Source organism: Hippoglossus hippoglossus, chromosome 22, assembly GCF_009819705.1.
Source record: "Hippoglossus hippoglossus isolate fHipHip1 chromosome 22, fHipHip1.pri, whole genome shotgun sequence".
In the NCBI taxonomy this organism is placed as follows: domain Eukaryota; kingdom Metazoa; phylum Chordata; class Actinopteri; order Pleuronectiformes; family Pleuronectidae; genus Hippoglossus; species Hippoglossus hippoglossus.
Window position 1 is genome coordinate 13,412,001 of NC_047172.1, and position 19,390 is coordinate 13,431,390.

A 19,390-nucleotide genomic window follows, 5' to 3' on the forward strand; every position below is an offset into this window, starting at 1 on the left:
TAATGCTTATCCAACATGAGAGAAGAGTTATGGTGGCGCTGTGGGGTGGTCATTTGAAATGCCCTTGAGGAGGAGGTCAGCAGATTAGTGTTGCGATGACCTCTGACCCCAAATCACTCAGGCTCCTTGACTACTGAGGAATGAGAGGTCAGCACTCCTGCAGAGCTCTGACTCGGAGATTCTCTGCAGGGCGCCATCGTCTCTAAAGGGCTGAAATGTAACAAACGCATTGACAAGACTTGACCTGACAAGCACTGCAGCATTGTGTGCAGAGAAAAAAAGGTGCTGTGCCATTATTTCAAGTTAATTAATGTCAACTCAGGTTAAAAGGCAAGTCAAGAAGCCAGGGTTTATATTACTGCATATTCTTTACAATTCGGTCCTCTGGGAAGTGATGTGCAATACCTTCCAATCGCTTCCAAATGCATGTAATAAAAACAAGAAAAGTGAAAGATTAAAGTTGTACCAGTTTAGGCTGAGGGAGGAAGTTGTTGACCCTGGAGATGCTCCACATGCCCTCGAGGTACTGCTGAGCCTGAATGGTGACGGTGTTCAGGGATCCGGTGATCTGCCCTCCTGCCACCGTCACCTGGACGCTGGGCCCCGAGGAGGTCGAGGGGCTCTGAGACCAGCCCGGCACCCTGCGCCTCTCCCCCAGGGGCAGGACACTGTGCGTGATGGTTTGGCCTTTGGACAGCTGTTTGGCACGGACACTTGAGGACGACATGGGGAGTCTGGAAGGCTGCGGTAAAAACGATGCGGTGGGCAGGGCCGCCATGTCCGGGCTGAAGGCGAGGACGGGAGCACGGAGCGTCTGCAAGGCCTCCTGCCTCAGTTGGTGCAGAGGCGTGGAGCACACCTGGCAGCAGCTGACACCGGCGTCATGGCTCCCAGGTGTTTGAAGCTGCTCTAACAGAAATGTTGCATATCCAGGGTCCTGCAGAGAAAGCAAACACAAAAGAGAGTCTTTAACTCCACACACGATATGCCCACACACACACACACTTAAAGCATGTAACGCGTTGATTTCAAGCATATCGCTCGTCTGTTCTTATGAAAGGATTTCCTGTGTGTTGTTCACATTTTCCATGTGCGTCAGTGATCCGCTACTAGTGTGGTCTCTGGCTGCCCTCTGGGACCCTCACTCCCTGCCTTAACCACTTCCTTTTTTTTTTCGGGATGGCTGTTTGTTTAGACTGAGAGGTTTTGCCTGCATGCAACTTAAGACTGTTGATCAGGTTAATCAGGCATGTGCTTATTTCACAGAATCTGGGACCAAAACAAGACGAACGTGAGGAGAAAAACTTGGCTCGGAGGGATTAGCCAGAGACCCCACAGAGGCATTCTTCTGTAAAATAAACAAAATGTGTATTTTATTTATTTTGTGAAGCTTTCCGAAGAAAAAAGACAGAAAATTCCAGCTAGTTACTGCTTTTCAAGACGGTGTCCAGTAGAGTTTTGTCCTTTTTACTTTGTCTCTAAGAACGGCCCCCTACGGTGTCCATCTCTGCTTGGGAGGAATGACAACAGACAACAACAGCTGAGCGGACTGAGTGCCCACAGCTATACAATTTACATATGATAAGTGTCCCAGCATGAAAACATATGATGAGCCACCAAATGTGAAAATAACTACTTCCTCCAGGAAGCCGCAGGGACGCACACAGCTATCAGAAGTTTGCAATATCAAATCTAAGTAACTTTCTGATTTTAGGGAAACAAACAAACACACACACACACACACACACACACACACACACACACACACACACACACACAACACACAACAACAAGACAGTCTCTTAAGAGGCATTAAGGGCCACTAGGCCTCTGCCCAGTGGAGTCATGGCCTGAGACAGGAGCCCACAGCCGATACATAAATGTTTATGAGGCCTTTGCTCTGTGGAACCTCCGAGGTGATCAGGAGGAGTGAAGCTGCGGGGAAACAACAATCCACTGCACTAATGCAGCGCCACTTAATACAGCTACAACCCAGAGACCATAGAGACGCGGGTCGAGGGACTCTAAATCTCCTCCGCGTGAAAGCAGCTCAATACTCAGACTTCTGTGCGCACACACACCGACAGTATCAATAATATAATCACATAACCTTTGTACAACCCTGCGGGAAATGATGCACAGTTTCTGTCTGTCCATATAGTCAGAAATGGACAGAAAGTAATATTTGCTGGATTGCAGTGAATGTACCCATAATCTCCATATCATCACCTTACTTAAAGGACGATCGTGCGTTGGACTGTGACTGAACTGGCCCGATGTTAACTGAGTGGTTGTGGTAAATGATTTACTCTATACTGGCTACTTACTTTACACATGGTCGGGCACGGACAGGATGAGGGCACAACTAAGGAAAACACTTAGAAATGTAGAAATTCGTATAAATCTCACTGGGAATGAGGAGGCTGATGGGAGGATTACTGGCTGATGGGAGATCAAGAGCATCACGGTATTAAGTGAATGTTTATATATATAAATGAGGGATGGATTTGAATGTTAGAAGCTTATAATAGACATATGATAGAGCTATGATAGAGCTTTTCGGAATGATATATTAACGCTGCTTGATCCTGACACGTGAACGGATTCCATAGTTGCGCTCAGGCAGGATATTTATGCACAAGACAGGAGAGTTCCGCCGAAACAACATGAAACAGCCTATGACAAATTGGTGTGAAATGGGAAACAGAGCGACAGAGACAAAGGAAACACAGCGGCCTGATATCTTCTGTGCACTGGTCTAGTTTGGTGTCATGTGCGTGCCTCGCAGACAGGAAATTAAAGGGACGTCACAACCAGTCAACTCCGCCCTTCCATCACCCCGACACCCTTTACCCTCTCGGACCAGCTCTCACCCACCTCAGGGCACCGGTGGATGGAAGAAATCAATTCTCCCTCTCCCTCTCCGTGCATTGTTAGGTGTTGATTTAGGGGAGCTAATAAAAAGACACACAATGCTGAGCCCATCTGCTATTCAGTTAGCATTCTGGAGGTTAGAGAGCGGGCTGCTCCTGTAAAGCTGTCGGTGAGCTTTATGCCCGGTGGAGTGAATAAAGGGTCGCGGCCACAAGGCTTATGGAGATGATGGGGGGCGATGATGACGATGTTAGGCATGTGGAGGGGGGGGCGAAGCGGATATGGTGAGATTGAAGGCCACAGGCTCCATCTTTAGGGTCAGAGAAGACATAGATATGGTATGTAATTCTGAGAAAGCAGGTTTGGATTTAAAATGAATAAATTACACTCGGTAAAACCAGCTGAAAAGTCGCCACGCGGTGAGACACTTAAACAGTTTACTCTCGTGTCCGTGCTCTCCAGTTCAATCTAACGGCTTGAGAGCTTGTGCATGAGCATTAAAGTGGAAAACATGAAACATATGACGCATGAGTGCACCCAGCCTGGAAGCCATATTGTTTCTTTTATTATCCATATGATCTATCACTGACAGGTGCAAGTGGGTGTGAAGAGTGGTGCTGCAGCACGGAGAAGTATGTAATGCATAAGGCATCGACACAATGGAAATGTTCAAAGCATTCCCCGTCGGCGGGCCAGGAGTGGAGCTACTTCAGGGCTCGGACTCCTCGGCCATTGTTCCGCACAAGTGGGAGATGGCTTTGGTTTTCAACCCGAGGTCTATATCCACAGGGAGAGAGAGAGAGAGACTCAAAGTGCACAAGTGAGGATGAGAGGACAGCAAGAGGGAGAGAGAGGGGTGGGAGGAGGTGTAGGCCGAGGTTGTGGCCCTTGCCTGGAGGCTTGTGGGTGGTTGTGTTGGTTTACTGCCTGTCAGCAGTGATCTTTATTAAACTCTGGGGACAAATGCAGTCAGATGCTGTGCCCTTATTATGGAAAGGAGGTCTGCACTGCGAGCACGCTGGGGAGAGGGAGCCCTGCATGTGCCTGTGGAATGAGCCCTTCGCGGCCCTTAGAGACCCAAGTTTGTCTGTGTCCCTCACACTAACTGTGATGAAAACCAGGGCAGCCGCGGCAGGAGAGAGAGCCACCCGGCTAACTGACTGTCTCTTTGGCTTGATGGAGAGTGTCATCGCAGACAGGCCGTGCCCAGAGGCTGATGGAAACAAGCTCAGCCGTAACCACTTATGGATGAGGGGACAGGGAGGAGGGTGCGCATGATTTCTCTCCCGTGCAAACACAACCGGGCAAAGTCACACATTTCGAATTTCCCCCAAAAAATCACACCTCATTTGCTTCATCTCGTCCGCTACCTTCTCTCTACCCAGACAAAGTGAAGCTGCCAAATCCGACTATTCCCGTGTTCGGCTTCTGATGCGCCTCAGTTGTGGAGCACCGGCCTAGATGTAAATCAGGCTGAGGTCACAGTGATTTGAAATGCATGAGGCCCCCTCGCTGTAGCCCAGAGACTTTTAGGCACGCTCCATTGAAAGTAAAATACTCTGGGAAACCATATTTTCTATTCCAGTTGAGCCCAACAGATATTTCCCAGACATAAAAGCTCCACTACAGCGGTGGCAGAAAGAGGAATGAAGCAACATCGTATCAATGTGCATCCGTGATGAAAAAGAAAGAAAAAAAAGAAAATCAAATGAAAAGTTGTAGCCTGCAGCTCCTCAGCTCATATGTGAACTGTTTTACAGCTGCCAGCACTGTGGCATTCTGCTGGATACGATTACCATCTTATTTCTAACATCTGTCATTGTGCAATTTGCCCAGAACCAGTCCAGAACTGACACCGCAGCAATGAGACGCAGACTATTCCTCGATCCCCTGTGTTCGCTCTGACTTGCTCAGTAAACGGAAACACAAGCCAGTGGAACTCGTGAAAGTTAATTCTACGATTCAAACTTCTCAGTCGGTTTTCCTTTCCTTCCTTCCCCTTTCGCGTTTCTCCTTCATTATTCTATCAGCACGGAAACATTCCTCACAATGAGTCAGTGCAAACACCATGCTGCTTAATATCTGTCCGCACTAAACTTTATTCACACCAGCACCAGTCCTGTTTACCCGTCACCGATCTTGAGTACTTCCTATGACTGCATTTCTTGTAAAATCGAGACCACACAGCAGCTGCCAAATCCGATGCCCTTTCAACTCCTATTAACCGGCTTTCCCTTCCTCTGCTTCCCTGTAAGGAGCCATCTCTGTTTACTTGGCCTGAGACAGTGTTGACCCTAACCACACACAGTCTACAGTCCCCCCCCCCCAATAAACCGCAGGAGCCCAGTTCCAGATCCCGGGGTGAGGACGAGAGCTTCCAGCAGGCCTGCTTTCCCACAGGTAGCCCGCTCTGACAGCCGAGCCGGAGAAAAACGAGCACAGCTGCTGGCCTTTCCCCGGGTGAGCGCAGGGCATTAAGACCCATTACATTCCCAGGATAAAAAGCAACACATCCAGTGGCGTAATCGCCTTCTGCCCCCAACTACTCCCAGCACCTCAACCACCTCTCAGACTCGCCCCTCCACAGCCGCCACGTGGACTCAGATCCCCCGAAGCAGAGCTGGAGGGCCTGTGACTCTGATTAGATATCAGGTATGTGCTTTTAGTGCCGCAGCAGATCTCGGATACAGACCATTAAATTTAACCACTGCCTGCTCGGAGGCAGAGAAGACAATGACTCAGGATGTCACACGAGCATGCTACTTAACTCTGTGGGAACGAAATCTGGTCGAACACGAAAAAGGGACGGCTCGCCAAATCACATCAAACAGATGTCTGCCCCCCCCCCCCCGTCCGTCTGCTGACTTGACAAGATTAAACAAACCCGCAATAAGACGTTCAGCAAACAAAGCAACAGTATCTGCAGGAACACAAGTGCATTGTCATTACCTGGCTGGCAATACTTCCTGAGACAAAAAGCACAGAGCACTGCAGTAATGAATTCACTTGTCCTGCATGGCTGTGTGAAAAACTATGGCTGCTTCATTTCTTTATGTCAAACTTTTCCTAATTAGAGCACAAAGAGAGTCCATCCAATAATAATGAAACATTTCTGCACCTTCTTGAATATTTCTCATGTGACATTTGGATTTTGTCTAAGTGAGGCTTCATTTAATCTCCCAACATTGGAGCTAAAGCTTTAGTCAGAGATGTGTTTGCAAAATCGATTCTGCTCTTGTTTTTCTCAGGCTGCCATAGAGACTGACCAATACATTGGTTGACCGATAATGAAACTTTCACAGACAATGAAGAAAATACGTGATAATAACATCTTGGAATCATTGCAAGATTTTTTTTTATATACATATTGGCCGATATATCTCTATGTGCAATTTGTTGATTGACAAATATTGGTATTGATATCAGCTCCCAAAAATCGGTCTGGCTCTACTTCTTTCTTCTCCTCTCCTGAGATTTTGTGTCTTTTCTACTGCCCAACTTTTGTAAATTGCATGAAAACTTGATTAAAAGTGAAAAAAAAGCGAACAAACAAGTACAAAATGAAGACGTACTAACGCTGACTTTGCAAAAACAGGGTTCGTGACATTAGATTTCCCCCACAGAGATAAGACAGCATTACCGAATGCTGCAACTATCTCGAAGAACCAACTGCTTACTCACAATGTCAACAGCACATCTCTGTGAGCAAACCTCCCTGTCTCTAGATCAAACAGACGATTACCTTGTTTAAAGAAAGTCCATCCGATTTTTCTGCATCGGTTATTCCCTCAAAATGCTCAGTCGTGTCTCCCTGCGCCGAGCATCTGGTCACGAGGAGCTCACAGAAACAGATGTCAGTCTGTCTGCCCCCCGTGTGATTTAGCCCTCTCCTCCCTCTAACTGTCAGTGAACTGCTGACAGAAAATGCAAATAGGCTTTACCTCTTAGTGACACTTTCAACACACGATAGCACCACCTGTCCAGATCATCACCGTGACACATCCTCCGATGAACAATTGCAGGGTGGAGCGAAGTCTGCAGTGGAGATTTACTTCAAAACGCAGTTGTGACCTTTTTCATGATAAGACCTGCTGGGACATATCTGGGTTTTTTTGGGGCTTACGAGCACCATGACACTGCTCATTGCTAAACTGCAGCTCCATAAAAACACATGTCACTGTCAATCAAAAATAAAAAGGCCATAGATCTCACTGACCCTCAGGTTAAAAAACGATAAAAGTCAGATGGGATCAATCGTGACTGTGCGAAACCAGCGTGATATCACCGATGAGCTCACATAGAGTCAGCGCTCCATATGGTCATCCCACTGGTGTGTGTGTGTGTGTGTGTGTGTGTGTGTGTGTGTGTGTGTGTGTGTGTGTGTGTGTGTGTGTGTGTGTGTGTGTGTGTGTGTGTGCGCTTCTAGCTGCTCTCACTGTGGGTAGAATGAGATGCATGTTTTTATAAGTGTTCATAAGTGTTCACAAGACCAGGCTACATGAAAGGGAGAAATATGTTTGTGTGTGTGTGTGTGTGTGTGTGTGTGTGTGTGTGTGTGTGTGTGTGTGTGTGTGTGTGTGTGTGTGTGTGTGTGTGTGTGTGTGTGTGTGCGTGTGTGGCTGTCTCTCTTTACACCACACCCATCCATCACTCCAGCCTTTCACCACTTGGCCAGTTAATTACCTTTTCCTGTTCACTCGCGCACATAAAGAAAACAAGCCCTGTTCAAACTGTTTGGACAGACTTCACTCGCCCTCTCCCCCCCCTTTCCAACATCCCTCTCTCTCTCTCTTTCTCTCTGTCTCAGTGTCTCTCTCTCCTCTGTGGACGAAAGGCCGCCGTCACTGCCTGAGCCCCAGATCCGTCAAGCTATCATCGGCTTTGGCCGAGGTCAGAGTGTTGGGAGGTCCAGGCCGGACTCAGCAGTGTGAGCGTGAGGAGATTTTAACTCTTAGCTGCAAAATGGACATCTTCATTAGGCATTTAGTGGTGAGCGATCGTTACTTCAACTCAGACTGACTTTAAAACAATGCCCTGTATGAAGAGAGCAACGTGAACCATCCTTGCAAAGTTTTCTCATTAGTGAAAAAGTAATGCTCAACGCATCACCAGATAAACTAGACGGATGAAACATATTTTTCCCACTCTTCAAATATTTTCCACTTCCCTGACTACGGCTGCTGTGGAGCAACTGAGGCAGCAGCAGAGCTGCATGCTACGTTGTCCTCACCAGGGACGCTGCGGATTGCGTTTATGTACGCTTGCGCCAGCAATTGTGCACCTCTAATTAGAATTAGAATTTTGGGGCTTTGGGATGCTCTCAAGGTATTTTCTCCTTTTTCCCAACCAGGCTGGGCTGTGGAAACAAACCCAAATGAGTGCATAATGAAAAATTCAACAGGCGAGATGGGAAGGCAGGAGCCAGGTATTTGCTGTGAACTGCAGGTGAAAACATGGACAGAAGGAGGTGTGAGAAGGAGGGGTGAGGGAAGAGAGGTTGAAGAGGGGAGAGGAAGGTTAAAAATTGTCTGGCTCATTCTCAGAGATAATGAAAAACGTTCCCATTTTGCAAAAAAAGGAAAGTGCTGTTCAATAATATAACCACTTTCATTTAAAAGCTAAAACTGAGCATGTGAGGTCAGAATTAAAATGTTAACTCCGCTCTATGCATTTCCAGCCCTCATTAGTGCAGTGTGAGGCTGGAAGTGTTCAGTATTCCCGACTATCCACAGGAGCTGGTTGAGAGATCTATTTTTGTCCAAGAGCCCACTCTGAAACACTCAACGCAGAGCAGCGGATCCTGATACAATAGTTAGTTCCAGCAGCTCAAACCCCTTCTTCACTTGTATTCAAACAGTCTATGCGCAGTGATTTCAGCCACCTGCTTCTCCTCTGTCTGAACTGTCACTCTCAGAGAGCTGCGTTCACTGTAGTTTGCTCTACGGGAGTTTTTTTTTTGGTTTTCACTGAGAAACAGAGAACTCCCTGTTCCCTGCAGTTTATTTAGAGAGAAAACAAACTGCTGCAAAAGCTTACGGCGACTAATCTCCATCGCAGGATTCCCTCAGCCACACAGAAGGTAAAGTGTGTGGCGTGCAAGTGCACACACGAATGGTTAATTATCAGAGAAAAATGCAAAGGGAGTTGCTCGTGCTCAAACAGTTGTAATTGCATATGGTATCTTCATCAACATCCTCCACAGCCCATAGTGGGAAAATAATCTCCGTCTACACATCAACAACATGATTGGAATTCATCATTTTTAGATCAACATGTAAATATTTTCTTCATGCCAGCGCGGCAGAGTTAAAGTGCACGTAGGCTTTAATGTATGAATCCACACGGTTCAGATTTGCCTCATTTCATTTGCTTAGTGCAATAATTCATCCAAGTCACCTTGTGCAGAGATGAAAAGCTACATGTAGTCCCGGTCATGAAAATAAAGTGATGTCAAGGTGAAATATTGAGTATCCACCGACAAGTATTCTCTCCACTTTCCCCCTGGAATGGACAAGACAGTAATCGTACCGGCGAGAAGCCATATGGATAAATATTCAACATTTCTCTCACTGTTGGAGTCTCTCCCTCTCTCTCTCTCTCTCTACATGTGGGACTATATGGGAGAAGTCACATAATGAGGCACAGCATGTTGTTATTGTCGAGCGCAGCACTTTCACTTTCGGCAGGTAGCTCACTTTTCACACATCGGCTCATGTGCCAGTGTGCATACTGTATGGGAGCAACAGGCTGACTGATGAGAGACTGTAGGGAGCATGGAAACACCGTTAAAGTCCCCCTCCTGGTTTTTAACTTCCCGAGTGTGTTCATAAGCTGAAACCACAAACCATCGTAAGCCGAGGTGAGCCGGGCTGTCCCATCCGCTCCCAGTCTGCGGCGGCATTATCTCCGAGAGAGTGACACGCTTTGTGTCTGACAAAGCTGCTGCGTGTCGGCAGAACAATGGAGCAGCCGAGTTGTGAGTGGCGGAATCAGTCCGGTGCAACAGCCTGGTGTAGGTACAGCAGAGAGGAGGGGGGGGGTATAAATTTATCATGAAAGATGTCATTGCCATGCCATTGACTTCTCAGAGAAGACAATTCTCCCTAATAATAGACATTTCAACATCAGCCCATGGCTTTCAGCCGGGGAGGGTTGTATTAATGGAAAACTGTTTTCTGTTTATGAGAACTAGACATAGAAAGCTGCTGAGATTTGTGAGAGAGAAAACACACAGAGATAAGCGCTAACCAGTATCCAGTATAGTTTTTGATTTGTTTTTTTTTCTTGCTAATTGAGATGTCTAGACACATTCTATTGAATCTTAGTGAGATAAGGAAGTAGGCTGAACTGTCTTGGTGGAGAATAGCGCACGCTAATCCACTTACTGAGTCTAAAGGACTTTCATTCACTATCCTAGAAACTGCTTGGCTTATCAAAATTTGTTCACATGCACATTTTGCTACTTTGTCTCTCAGGAACAATAGCCTCCTGCAGATGGCCTTGTGGCCCGCAACACAAAGCTGCTCCAACCATTTCACTTAATATTCAAATGAGCTGCTCAGGATTGGTTTGGCTGGAAGCCTGATTGTTTTTTTTCAAAATAATATTCAATTTTTACCGTGATAGTTCATGGAAAACAATTTGCATTTATTAACATTAATTCTGCTTTATTACCAACTACGACAGTGGTCCTGGAGACACCTTAGCTGGGGTTAGGGTTAGGGTTAGGGTTAGGCTGTTTTAGGCTGTTTTCTGACATCAACTCCAGAAAATGTTCTTAAAACTGGGTCCAGACATTTTACGGAGTTTAGACTTCACAACAAGAGGAACGTCTCTGGAACAGTCAGGAGAGGGGCGGGGCCTGGGTAGAGCGAGCAGGAGGCAGCAAATTCTGCTGCATAAAATACAATGTTTTCATTTACAGCACATCAACACCAGCACTTCTTATTCTGCAGGTAGCCGAATCCTGGGAGGATCCACCCGGTGGAGCCTCTTTTGCTCGGGGGTGGAAGGACACATTTTTCGGACACATTTGGAGGAGCCTTGAAATAGGGACAGTCTAGTCGAGCTACTGTGACGCAATCGCTCCACAAAGGCATCCGACGAAGGATGCAGCCCCTAAATTGAGACACAGCTAATAGGATATATCTCCTGTCGGCGCAAAAATGGACATATTGGACATATTGAGTAACAGACGGACAGACTGATGTTTCCCTACAGATATACTGCTAGAAGTAACACAGTCCAGCAAACACAGGGGAAAACGAATTGATTTCCAAAAGCTTTGTATGTTATCCAACTGTTTGAATGAAACCATTAATGTCTAAGGTGACAGGAGCTGATAGTGCAGGAAACTGCCAATCTAGCCTTCTCTTTGTACCACTAAAGGAATCAACCTAAAAACTGACTCAATTCTTATGCCAGGGACACGAAAACGAATGGACAAGGACACTGCCGCTGTCACTTTACTTTGTGAAGTGATAACCTTGGAGCTGTTGGCAGCTTGAGTTCTGAGTTCTCGTCTTCCCATTCTTCAGGGGCTTTCTGTCTGCTCGTATGAAATGTCACAACACAGCCGAGCCCGGTTAGAGCTGAGCGAGTCGGCATGATGGTGAAACAATAGCTGCAGGTTTCACTGCTGAATTTTTATGCTCTGAGCCAAAGTAAAGGCAGAACATGTGAAGCAAAGTGAAAACCGAGAGCTGGAGCCTGCAGTGATTTGCACTTTTGGCTCAAGGATACAATAGCATTCATCTGAACCTGTCTGCATAATCCCTGAGTGATGCGCCTTAACTGCACTTCAGAGAAACACACACAGTTAAGAGCAGTTAAAAAGCAATAGTCACTCAAGGAGCAAAGAGTTGTACGGTCTACAGCAGACTGATGCAGACTAATGGATCTTTTATATATTTATGAGTGGAGAATGGAAAGAAGCCAGATATATCATCAAGCCAGGGATGTAAATTTCTATGCACGGCTCCAGTCTCTTTGTTTTGTTAATTTGAAACATGACAAAGGACGTCAGAGCCATTACAACATGTCAGATTGAATCACAAGCTACATCAGTGCCGTTTCAAGCTGCAAACACACACACACACCCACCCACACACACACACTTATGGAGTGATATGTAAGAGGGTCTGGGGATGCAGAAGCATGCCCAGTCCATGCTCACGGTTTTATTGTGGGACTGCGGGGTCAAAGGGTAACTAATTGCGCAACTCATGGAGGTCAGCGTCGATGTGGCCTTCTACCAGAGCGCTGGAACACCACCTGAAGGTCTGTCAGGAAAGACAAATGAACTCCGACCTCCCTTCGGATGACATCGACCCCACGAGCCGCATCTTAATCTGGGTCACGGAGAAAGGAGGAGACCTCTGCTGTCTGTCCAGCGTTACGTGCTGACGGAGCTATCGCTGACATTTACCTGTCTGGTCTCGTCTTCAGTTACTCATAGAGAAAACAAGTCTCCGTGAGGTCAAACTTGGCCTATTGCTCCTTGTGTGTTATAAGTAAAAGTCGGGGTCACTCTGGCCTCAGCGTGCACACAAACAGCTGGGAAAAGAAAGACAGAAAATGCTGCTTGGTCTCGCCAACAATAGCTTTCTCGTGTCAAACAGCTCTTTCTTTTTCAGAGACCCCATAAAGAGCCAAACATAGTTCTGCCGCCAAAACTCCTGGAATTCCACAAGAGCAACTCTCAGTTTTAAAAGAGTGACTCCCTGAGCGAGGCAGGAGATGCTTATCATTTTTCACCAGTCAATAATTAGCTGACTCAGTAATCAGCTGTTTGTGCAGCGCGCCTTGTCCCTGCCTTCTCATTTAGCCGTACTGCTGCAGACGCTGGGGCTTTTACCTGCCGTGCCATCAGCAGAAATCCACCGCCTGTACCACACAGAGAGCTGACTCCACTGTCTGGAATGCACTCGCAAGTAGTTGTGCCCCAATAAAAGAGCATTTACAATGTCTGCCGTGTGTGTGTGAGTGTGTGCACCATCCTGTTGCAAAGAATGAACAAATCAGTTTGATGGATGGATAAAACCACATGACAACTCCAGCGTTACGGAAAAGGTATTGTGATGGAGGTCTGGGGATCATCCAAAGAAAAGGAGTGTCTCGCTTTCATGATTAACAAAATGTCAAAAAGGATTTCCCTTCCTAAACAGAGGCTACAATCATGTGAGGCTGCCAGCCAATGGGACACGGACCGATGGGACGTCTCCCTCTCTCATGTGCTGCACTGTTTTGGAGACAAAAATGACCCAGACCTGTGTCAACAGCTGGGAAAAGCATCCCTCGCTGTGCTTTGTAAAAGTGATAAAAATAACACCATGAGGTAGCTCGCTGCGGGTTACGCCCTGACAGGGTCTGTTTTTCCTGGCCAGGAGGGTCACTGTCAGGCAGAGCTGGACATCCATCCAACACACATCAAGGCAGCACTTTCCTACCTTCCATTTTCGCCCCTGTCTTTTCCTGTTTTGACAGGAAACGGGAGATGATAACACGGCCGCGCAAACAAGCAGAGACTGCCTCCGACCTGCTGCCGGGGCCGTCCTCGCGCGGCAGTGGATGTCTGTTTTCTTTGGAGGGACTCGTGTCCAAACATACAAAAAAAAACATGCTAACCGTGCCACTAAATCTAGTACAAACACAGACATCAGGCCCGTGTGTCGCACAGGCCTGCACGCACACAACCCGACACACTCTGCATACACACCTGTCTTCATTGCCAAACTTGAATAACCTTTCCAGATCCCGGCACAGTCCTGTCTGTGTCAAGCATATCCTCGCAGGCTCCCAGCAGCATGCCAGCACAGCGTCACACAAAGGAGCGCAATAAAACTGACCACGAAAGTCACGGACACAAGGCTAAATGGGACGAGATGAAAGCTGCCGCGGTCACCATGGGGACCCAAACATAAATGGCGGAGGTTAGCGGAGGAGCAATGTCAATATCTGTTTTGACGGGGGGGGTTGCTTTGAAGGCCAAGGGAGGTGTGGATGGGCAGCATCCCTTGTTTGAGTCTCTTTTTGGAATGTGGGCCTTTTATGTTGTCAGGAAGCACACCGCAGTGAGACACAACAAGTGGAGTGACGGGGGCCATTAGAGGAGCTTTGTTAACGGTGGGAGAAGCTCAAAGGAACGGGACACTTCGATTGCCCTCTCTGATCCCCCACTGGCCTTTGTTTATGAGCTAATTAAGCATTGTTCAGCGGCTGCAGGAGCCTCGAGCACTCAGTCCCCACAGCGCCACCATGACTTTCAATGGCTACTGTAGGGCTTTTTACAGCGCCCTCTATAACTCAACAACTTGAGCAGGAAACACTTTCTGAACCTCTTTTCTAGTGCGGCAACCAAGCTCGGGAAAAACAGACGACTAATGAATGTGCGTGGAGTGTAAGTGTTTTTCGTGGATGTGTTTATGAGGTGGAGTAAAAGGCATGAAAGGGATGGCAACACAGAAATCAGGTGTATAGTTCAAATTCAGTTCAAATGTGGTCTGCAGCGGCTGCTACCGTGGGAGTTCAAGTGTGCCCCGGTTTCACCCCTCCATTGGCCACCGCAGCCGAAACAGCCTCTCGCTCACAAAGGAGATGAAAGCATAAACACCCCGTGTGGGATGAGGGGAGGCCTAGAGGTCAGTGGATGGACAGAATGGCGAGGAGGGGGCAGCGTCTCGCCAGATGAATGTGGTAATGACAGTGGCTGAAAGCATGTTTGCTGAGAAACGCAAACGAAATGGAAGGACATCTTTACAGAAACCGAATGGATTTGTGCAGAGATGTGCGACCTGAGTTTGGGTCAGGGATGGAGAAGTCGGGAGCATCGCGTAAAAAAGAAAAAAGACCAAATCACAGATTGTTCATTTACACGAATTCATCTACCAAGAAAATGCACAAATCAGGCCTTGTCTACATTATTTTGCAAATATAACTTTTTCCTCTGTGCTTGGCCTCTCCTCCACATGCAAACAGCATTTAACCAACTCAAATTTAGATTATTATAAATGCCTTCCAAAGTCAATATCTTAAAAAAACGTATTTTGTATCTGTGTGTATATGTAAAACAGATCAATTGGAAAACAACTTCAAAGCTTATTTTGCATGTGCCAACTGTTGCTTGGAGTAATGAGCATGTGTCAGAAACAACAACAATAGCTGCTATCTACCAGTTTCTCTATGTTTGGTTAGCAGGTCTAATTATAAGTTTACAGCTAAATCTAAATCTACGTGAATGAAAAACATTCACGGGCATCTGCCCAGTATTACTCTGCATTTTACTCTGGTAACGGATCGTTGATATAGACTTTATCGCCACCTACTGGCCGGGCATGTTTGTTCGGGTATTTGTAGTCATTTTTATGTTGTCGTCTGGATGGAGATGAAGGAAAATGAAGGTCCTGTGGACAAAGATTTAGTTGTTGTTTTTAAATGGAGGGAAAAATATCTGTAAAAAAAATATTTGCAGTAGTGTAGAAACGGTATGAGTAAATAAAACCAAACATTAAAGCTTGACTACATAATAGTTTTATGGCTTGCCAGCTGTCCGAAATTGCGATGTCCATCAGAGAATGACCCTGGTTATTTGTATGTTTTTTGCTTGTATGAGTTGCTGCTGTTGAAGGACATAAAGCGAGGGTGTGTGAGCTGGACACAGCAGAGGACTGAACACAGCAGTGGCATCCACTCCTGCTCCCAACAATAAAGCTGTGCAGGAATTCACCAAGGCCAAAAGACACAGGTGTGCTCCCCAAGAGCTTCCCTCCTTCTCACCGGGCATCTGAGGGAGGGAGGGAAGCATTTCCGTGTTGCACAGACACGTTCAAAGGCATTCCAGCAATGTTTTTGTTTGATGCATAAATTTAGAGCAGTAAACAACAGCCACGATCCGAGAGGAGCACCAGGTGAGCGGCTGCCAAACAGCCTGTGGCGAACAAAGAGCAAACATACCACATTAATGATAACAACTGAAAAAACAGAATAGCTGAAAGTAGATCCAAATGAAAGTGAAATGTCACAGCAATCAAGCCACATTCAATTAGGACAGGCAGCAGCAATTAGCCCCCAAGACTCTCAGAAAACTGAAAAGTTTAACTAGCACAATAGTTAGTTGAGCTACATCCATTCGACTACTTTTCAAACTAAAACAATCTCCGTCCACTAGAGAGTTTTGGCTCTGGATCAGTTTTAATCCCCGTCCACGCCTGTAAACAGGAAGGCATGCGTGTACCGCTGGACACGGGAATTGTCACAGATTTTACGAATAATAGTTTGTCTCCTACACATGTGAGCAGTTGTATCATTGTAATCATCCAACAGCTGTTAGTAACAGGGTCAGTATTGCGTGTCATTGATTATCCATGTTGAGTACTAGATTGGTAACCAAGGCTAATGCCTGTTGTTCTCATCCAGAGGGGGGTCATGTGATAGGAGCCTGACAAATCAACGAAGGGTATGTCATGACTGAAAAGACCCAATCAGCAAGCGGTTGTGAGTGTCTACGTCATCATTTCCAAACATCTCAGTTTGTGGCAGTCCGGACTAAAACAAAGCCCCGGAGTTTTAAAACTGAATCAGGATCAGCAGCAGTGTTTCCAAACTTCAGAGTAGTGTTGACGCCAAGCGTATCCGGACAAGAGTTGATGCTTTTTCGTATATAAATGTAGTAATGTGGAGGTAGCCTCAGAATGCAGCAAAGAGGCATATACATATCACACAAACTCTCTCACAGGCTTGTTCTCACACACAGCATGGGAGTCAGGCACTTAGCTGGGGGTCTGCACTGTGAGGCCCGACGGCGAGTCCCCCCCCCACACTCTCGGAACGGCGAGGACGGTTCAGCTTTTACAGGCGATGCTGAGCTGATACTGAGAAGCAAACGCAGAGGATGGAGAGGCAGTTTGGGACTCGTAAACAGAGAGGTTTAAGTTTAAGTGCCCGACACACATGAAGGAGATAAAACAGCCCAGAGCTCTTCAGCAGAGAGGGTGACATCATAAAATAGAGCGGCAGTAACAAGTGGGGAAGCATAAAGGACGGATCTATTAATGGGAGTCGGTTCATGGGAGGGAGACGGGGGAAGGTTTACTCCGTCCACCGGGAGCGATGACGAGCTCGAGATGGCATCATTTCTCACGCCAGGACGTTTCTGCTGATCTGAATGTAAATGTAATTATCCTAATTTTGCTTCTGTCAGAACACCAGTGACCTCCATAGAGCAGGAGTTTAGTGTTACAGTGCTAATGTGGACATTAATGCCAGTTCATCACCGTATCAGAGTTTCTGCAGGTTTCAGCAGCTTAAATTTAAGATCTTTTAAGACCAACATGAATTCAATTTAAGACCAGTGTCAAGTACGAACAGCAGAGTCCCAAGAATTACTTGCACTAGTTTATAATTAAAGATAAAATAAAGAAGCCTAATGGAGAATGGAGAGATAAATTGCTAAGAACGAACTACAACTCACAGAGAGACATTACAAAGTCTTTATTCAAACTTGAAAGTGTCAAGAAAGTAGTGTTAAATGACTGTTAACATAGATAAGACCAACCTAAACATACTTACTACCCTTTGTGCAATATCTGGCATCTTTAGACTTTTTAAACTTTGTATATATATGTGGGTTTTTTTTTTACTTCAATGCTGTGTATCAAAGTTCAAGGCACAAAAGAATCTGCTTATCTGCACAAATCATGGGATGAGCCAGAAAACATAAAGGGAGTCTGTGTTTAGAAGCTGATCTAACATGACTGTTGCCTAGAAGGGATGAAAATATCTCCAATCACTATGAAAACACTTTGGAGGCAATAAAAAAAAAGAAGCATAACAGTCACACAAGTGCACCAGTTTGTTGAGGAAACAGACTTCAACTCATGTGACGAGAAACACTGCTGCCGTGTCTCGATTGACTTTTTTTCTGGTGGAAATCCATTATGAAAATCCATACAGCTGAGGTTGACCTTTCCAGTTGTTCCGCTTATTGAGAAATTCAGATGTACATTTTTTTATCCGAGGTAATAAAAGCAACTTCGCTGCTGTTTTTTTTGTAGAATGCAAGGCTGTGCTATTTCCTTGAAAATGTCAGCAGGCAAATCGCTAAGTAAAATCGCTCAAAAGTGAAAGAAAAGAACAGAAACACACATGTTGCACTCTCCTTGTGCCCCTTCTGTTTCAGGAGATACACGAGCTGATGCAGATCTGATGTTTCAGACTCCACCGAGAAGGTTATGTTTTTGTCTGTGTTAGTTTGTTTGTTTGCCGGATTGCACAAAAAACGATATCCTTGAAATTTTGTGGAGGGGTGTGGCGAACTTGTTAGCAAAAAACTTTTTTAGAAAAGGCCTTTTTCCAACATTTCCCTTGATTTCTCAGAGAACAATCATTGGGTATTGATGAGTGTGTGCTATTTGAAGCAGAACCAAATCAAAATCTGGATCTAGTAGATTTGAATACGGTTTCATAAGGGGCTCTCCTGAGTGCCATTCTAGTTTGGTGATGTAATATTTCAGGCCCATAATTACGCTACTACCCGAGTGTAGTTTTGTAGTTTATGATTAGTTACGCAATCATATGAGGTCATGATCAGCCGCGAGTCATCCAGCACGGCAAAAATCGGAGCTAAAGAGAGATGGTTTCTTCATTGTATTCACCTTAAAGCTAAGCCCAGCAAGCACCATAGTAATGGCACTGGCCAGTCACCTTCTCCATCACCTTCTCCATTAACCAGACCACCACGAGGCCTGTGTGCTGGAATGAAGATAAAACACTGACTATAATAATGCAATCATAAATTGGTAGCAGTTAAGTTCAGAAAGATGGATGACTTCTGCGGCAAAGTGGAAAGGATGGAGGGACTCTGAATGTGCTTCATCTCTTTCTTTTCCTCCAGTACTTACACGCACGTTCGCACATCATCAATACACACACTCATCCTCGCTCGTGGAGCTGGACACTCAAGCATGAAATGAACATGAGCAGCGTGAACTTTGACTGGCATTTTCTCACAGCGCCAGGATTTATGGAGCACTATATACGTATCTGAATGAGATCCCCACAATGAAAAATAGCACCGACGCACAGGCCCCGGCAAGACAAGTTAACACAACCCATCTACCAATCACAACACAAGCCATCACAATCCATCTACTATTACACAAACACAAATAGACTCACAGAGGGACGCATGCATTCTGTCAGCCCGACACATATATAGAAATATGACATGAAAGCAGCGGTGCACTCACACGGCAGCTGCGCACCACAACTTCAGTTTACTACTGTTGGCAACTGAGAGACTCCACCGGGAATTGAACGGGTGATTGTTCCAGTATTAAATAAATAACACCTTGCAATCAGTGGCTCCGGTTGAGGACTTTGTATTTGCAGAGAGGTTAGCAGTTAGAGTGAGGAAAGCCGTTTTCAGAGAGGGACTCATGTTGACAATGTTCATAAAATTGGGTTAAGACATTTTCTGGAGTTTACTGCAGACAACAGGAGAAGAACATTCGAACATGGG

The 19,390-nt window shown here is 46.0% G+C and overlaps 1 protein-coding gene and 1 long non-coding RNA gene across 3 annotated transcripts in view; one reads left to right on the plus strand and one right to left on the minus strand.

Annotated features, from left to right (window-relative positions):
* The window catches only part of kif26ab (kinesin family member 26Ab), a 73,163-nt gene that overhangs the window by 42,369 nt on the left and 11,404 nt on the right, over positions 1 to 19,390 (minus strand). For both annotated transcript variants that reach the window (XM_034577375.1, XM_034577376.1), the window contains exon 3: positions 467 to 937. In XM_034577375.1, coding sequence (XP_034433266.1) covers positions 467 to 937 — 471 coding nt within the window. The remainder of the gene's footprint in view (positions 1 to 466; positions 938 to 19,390) is intronic.
* Positions 5,031 to 16,524, plus strand: LOC117756698. Its single transcript, XR_004612836.1, has 3 exons — positions 5,031 to 5,041; positions 11,455 to 11,458; positions 16,411 to 16,524. It is a non-coding gene; the product is annotated as an uncharacterized LOC117756698 (long non-coding RNA).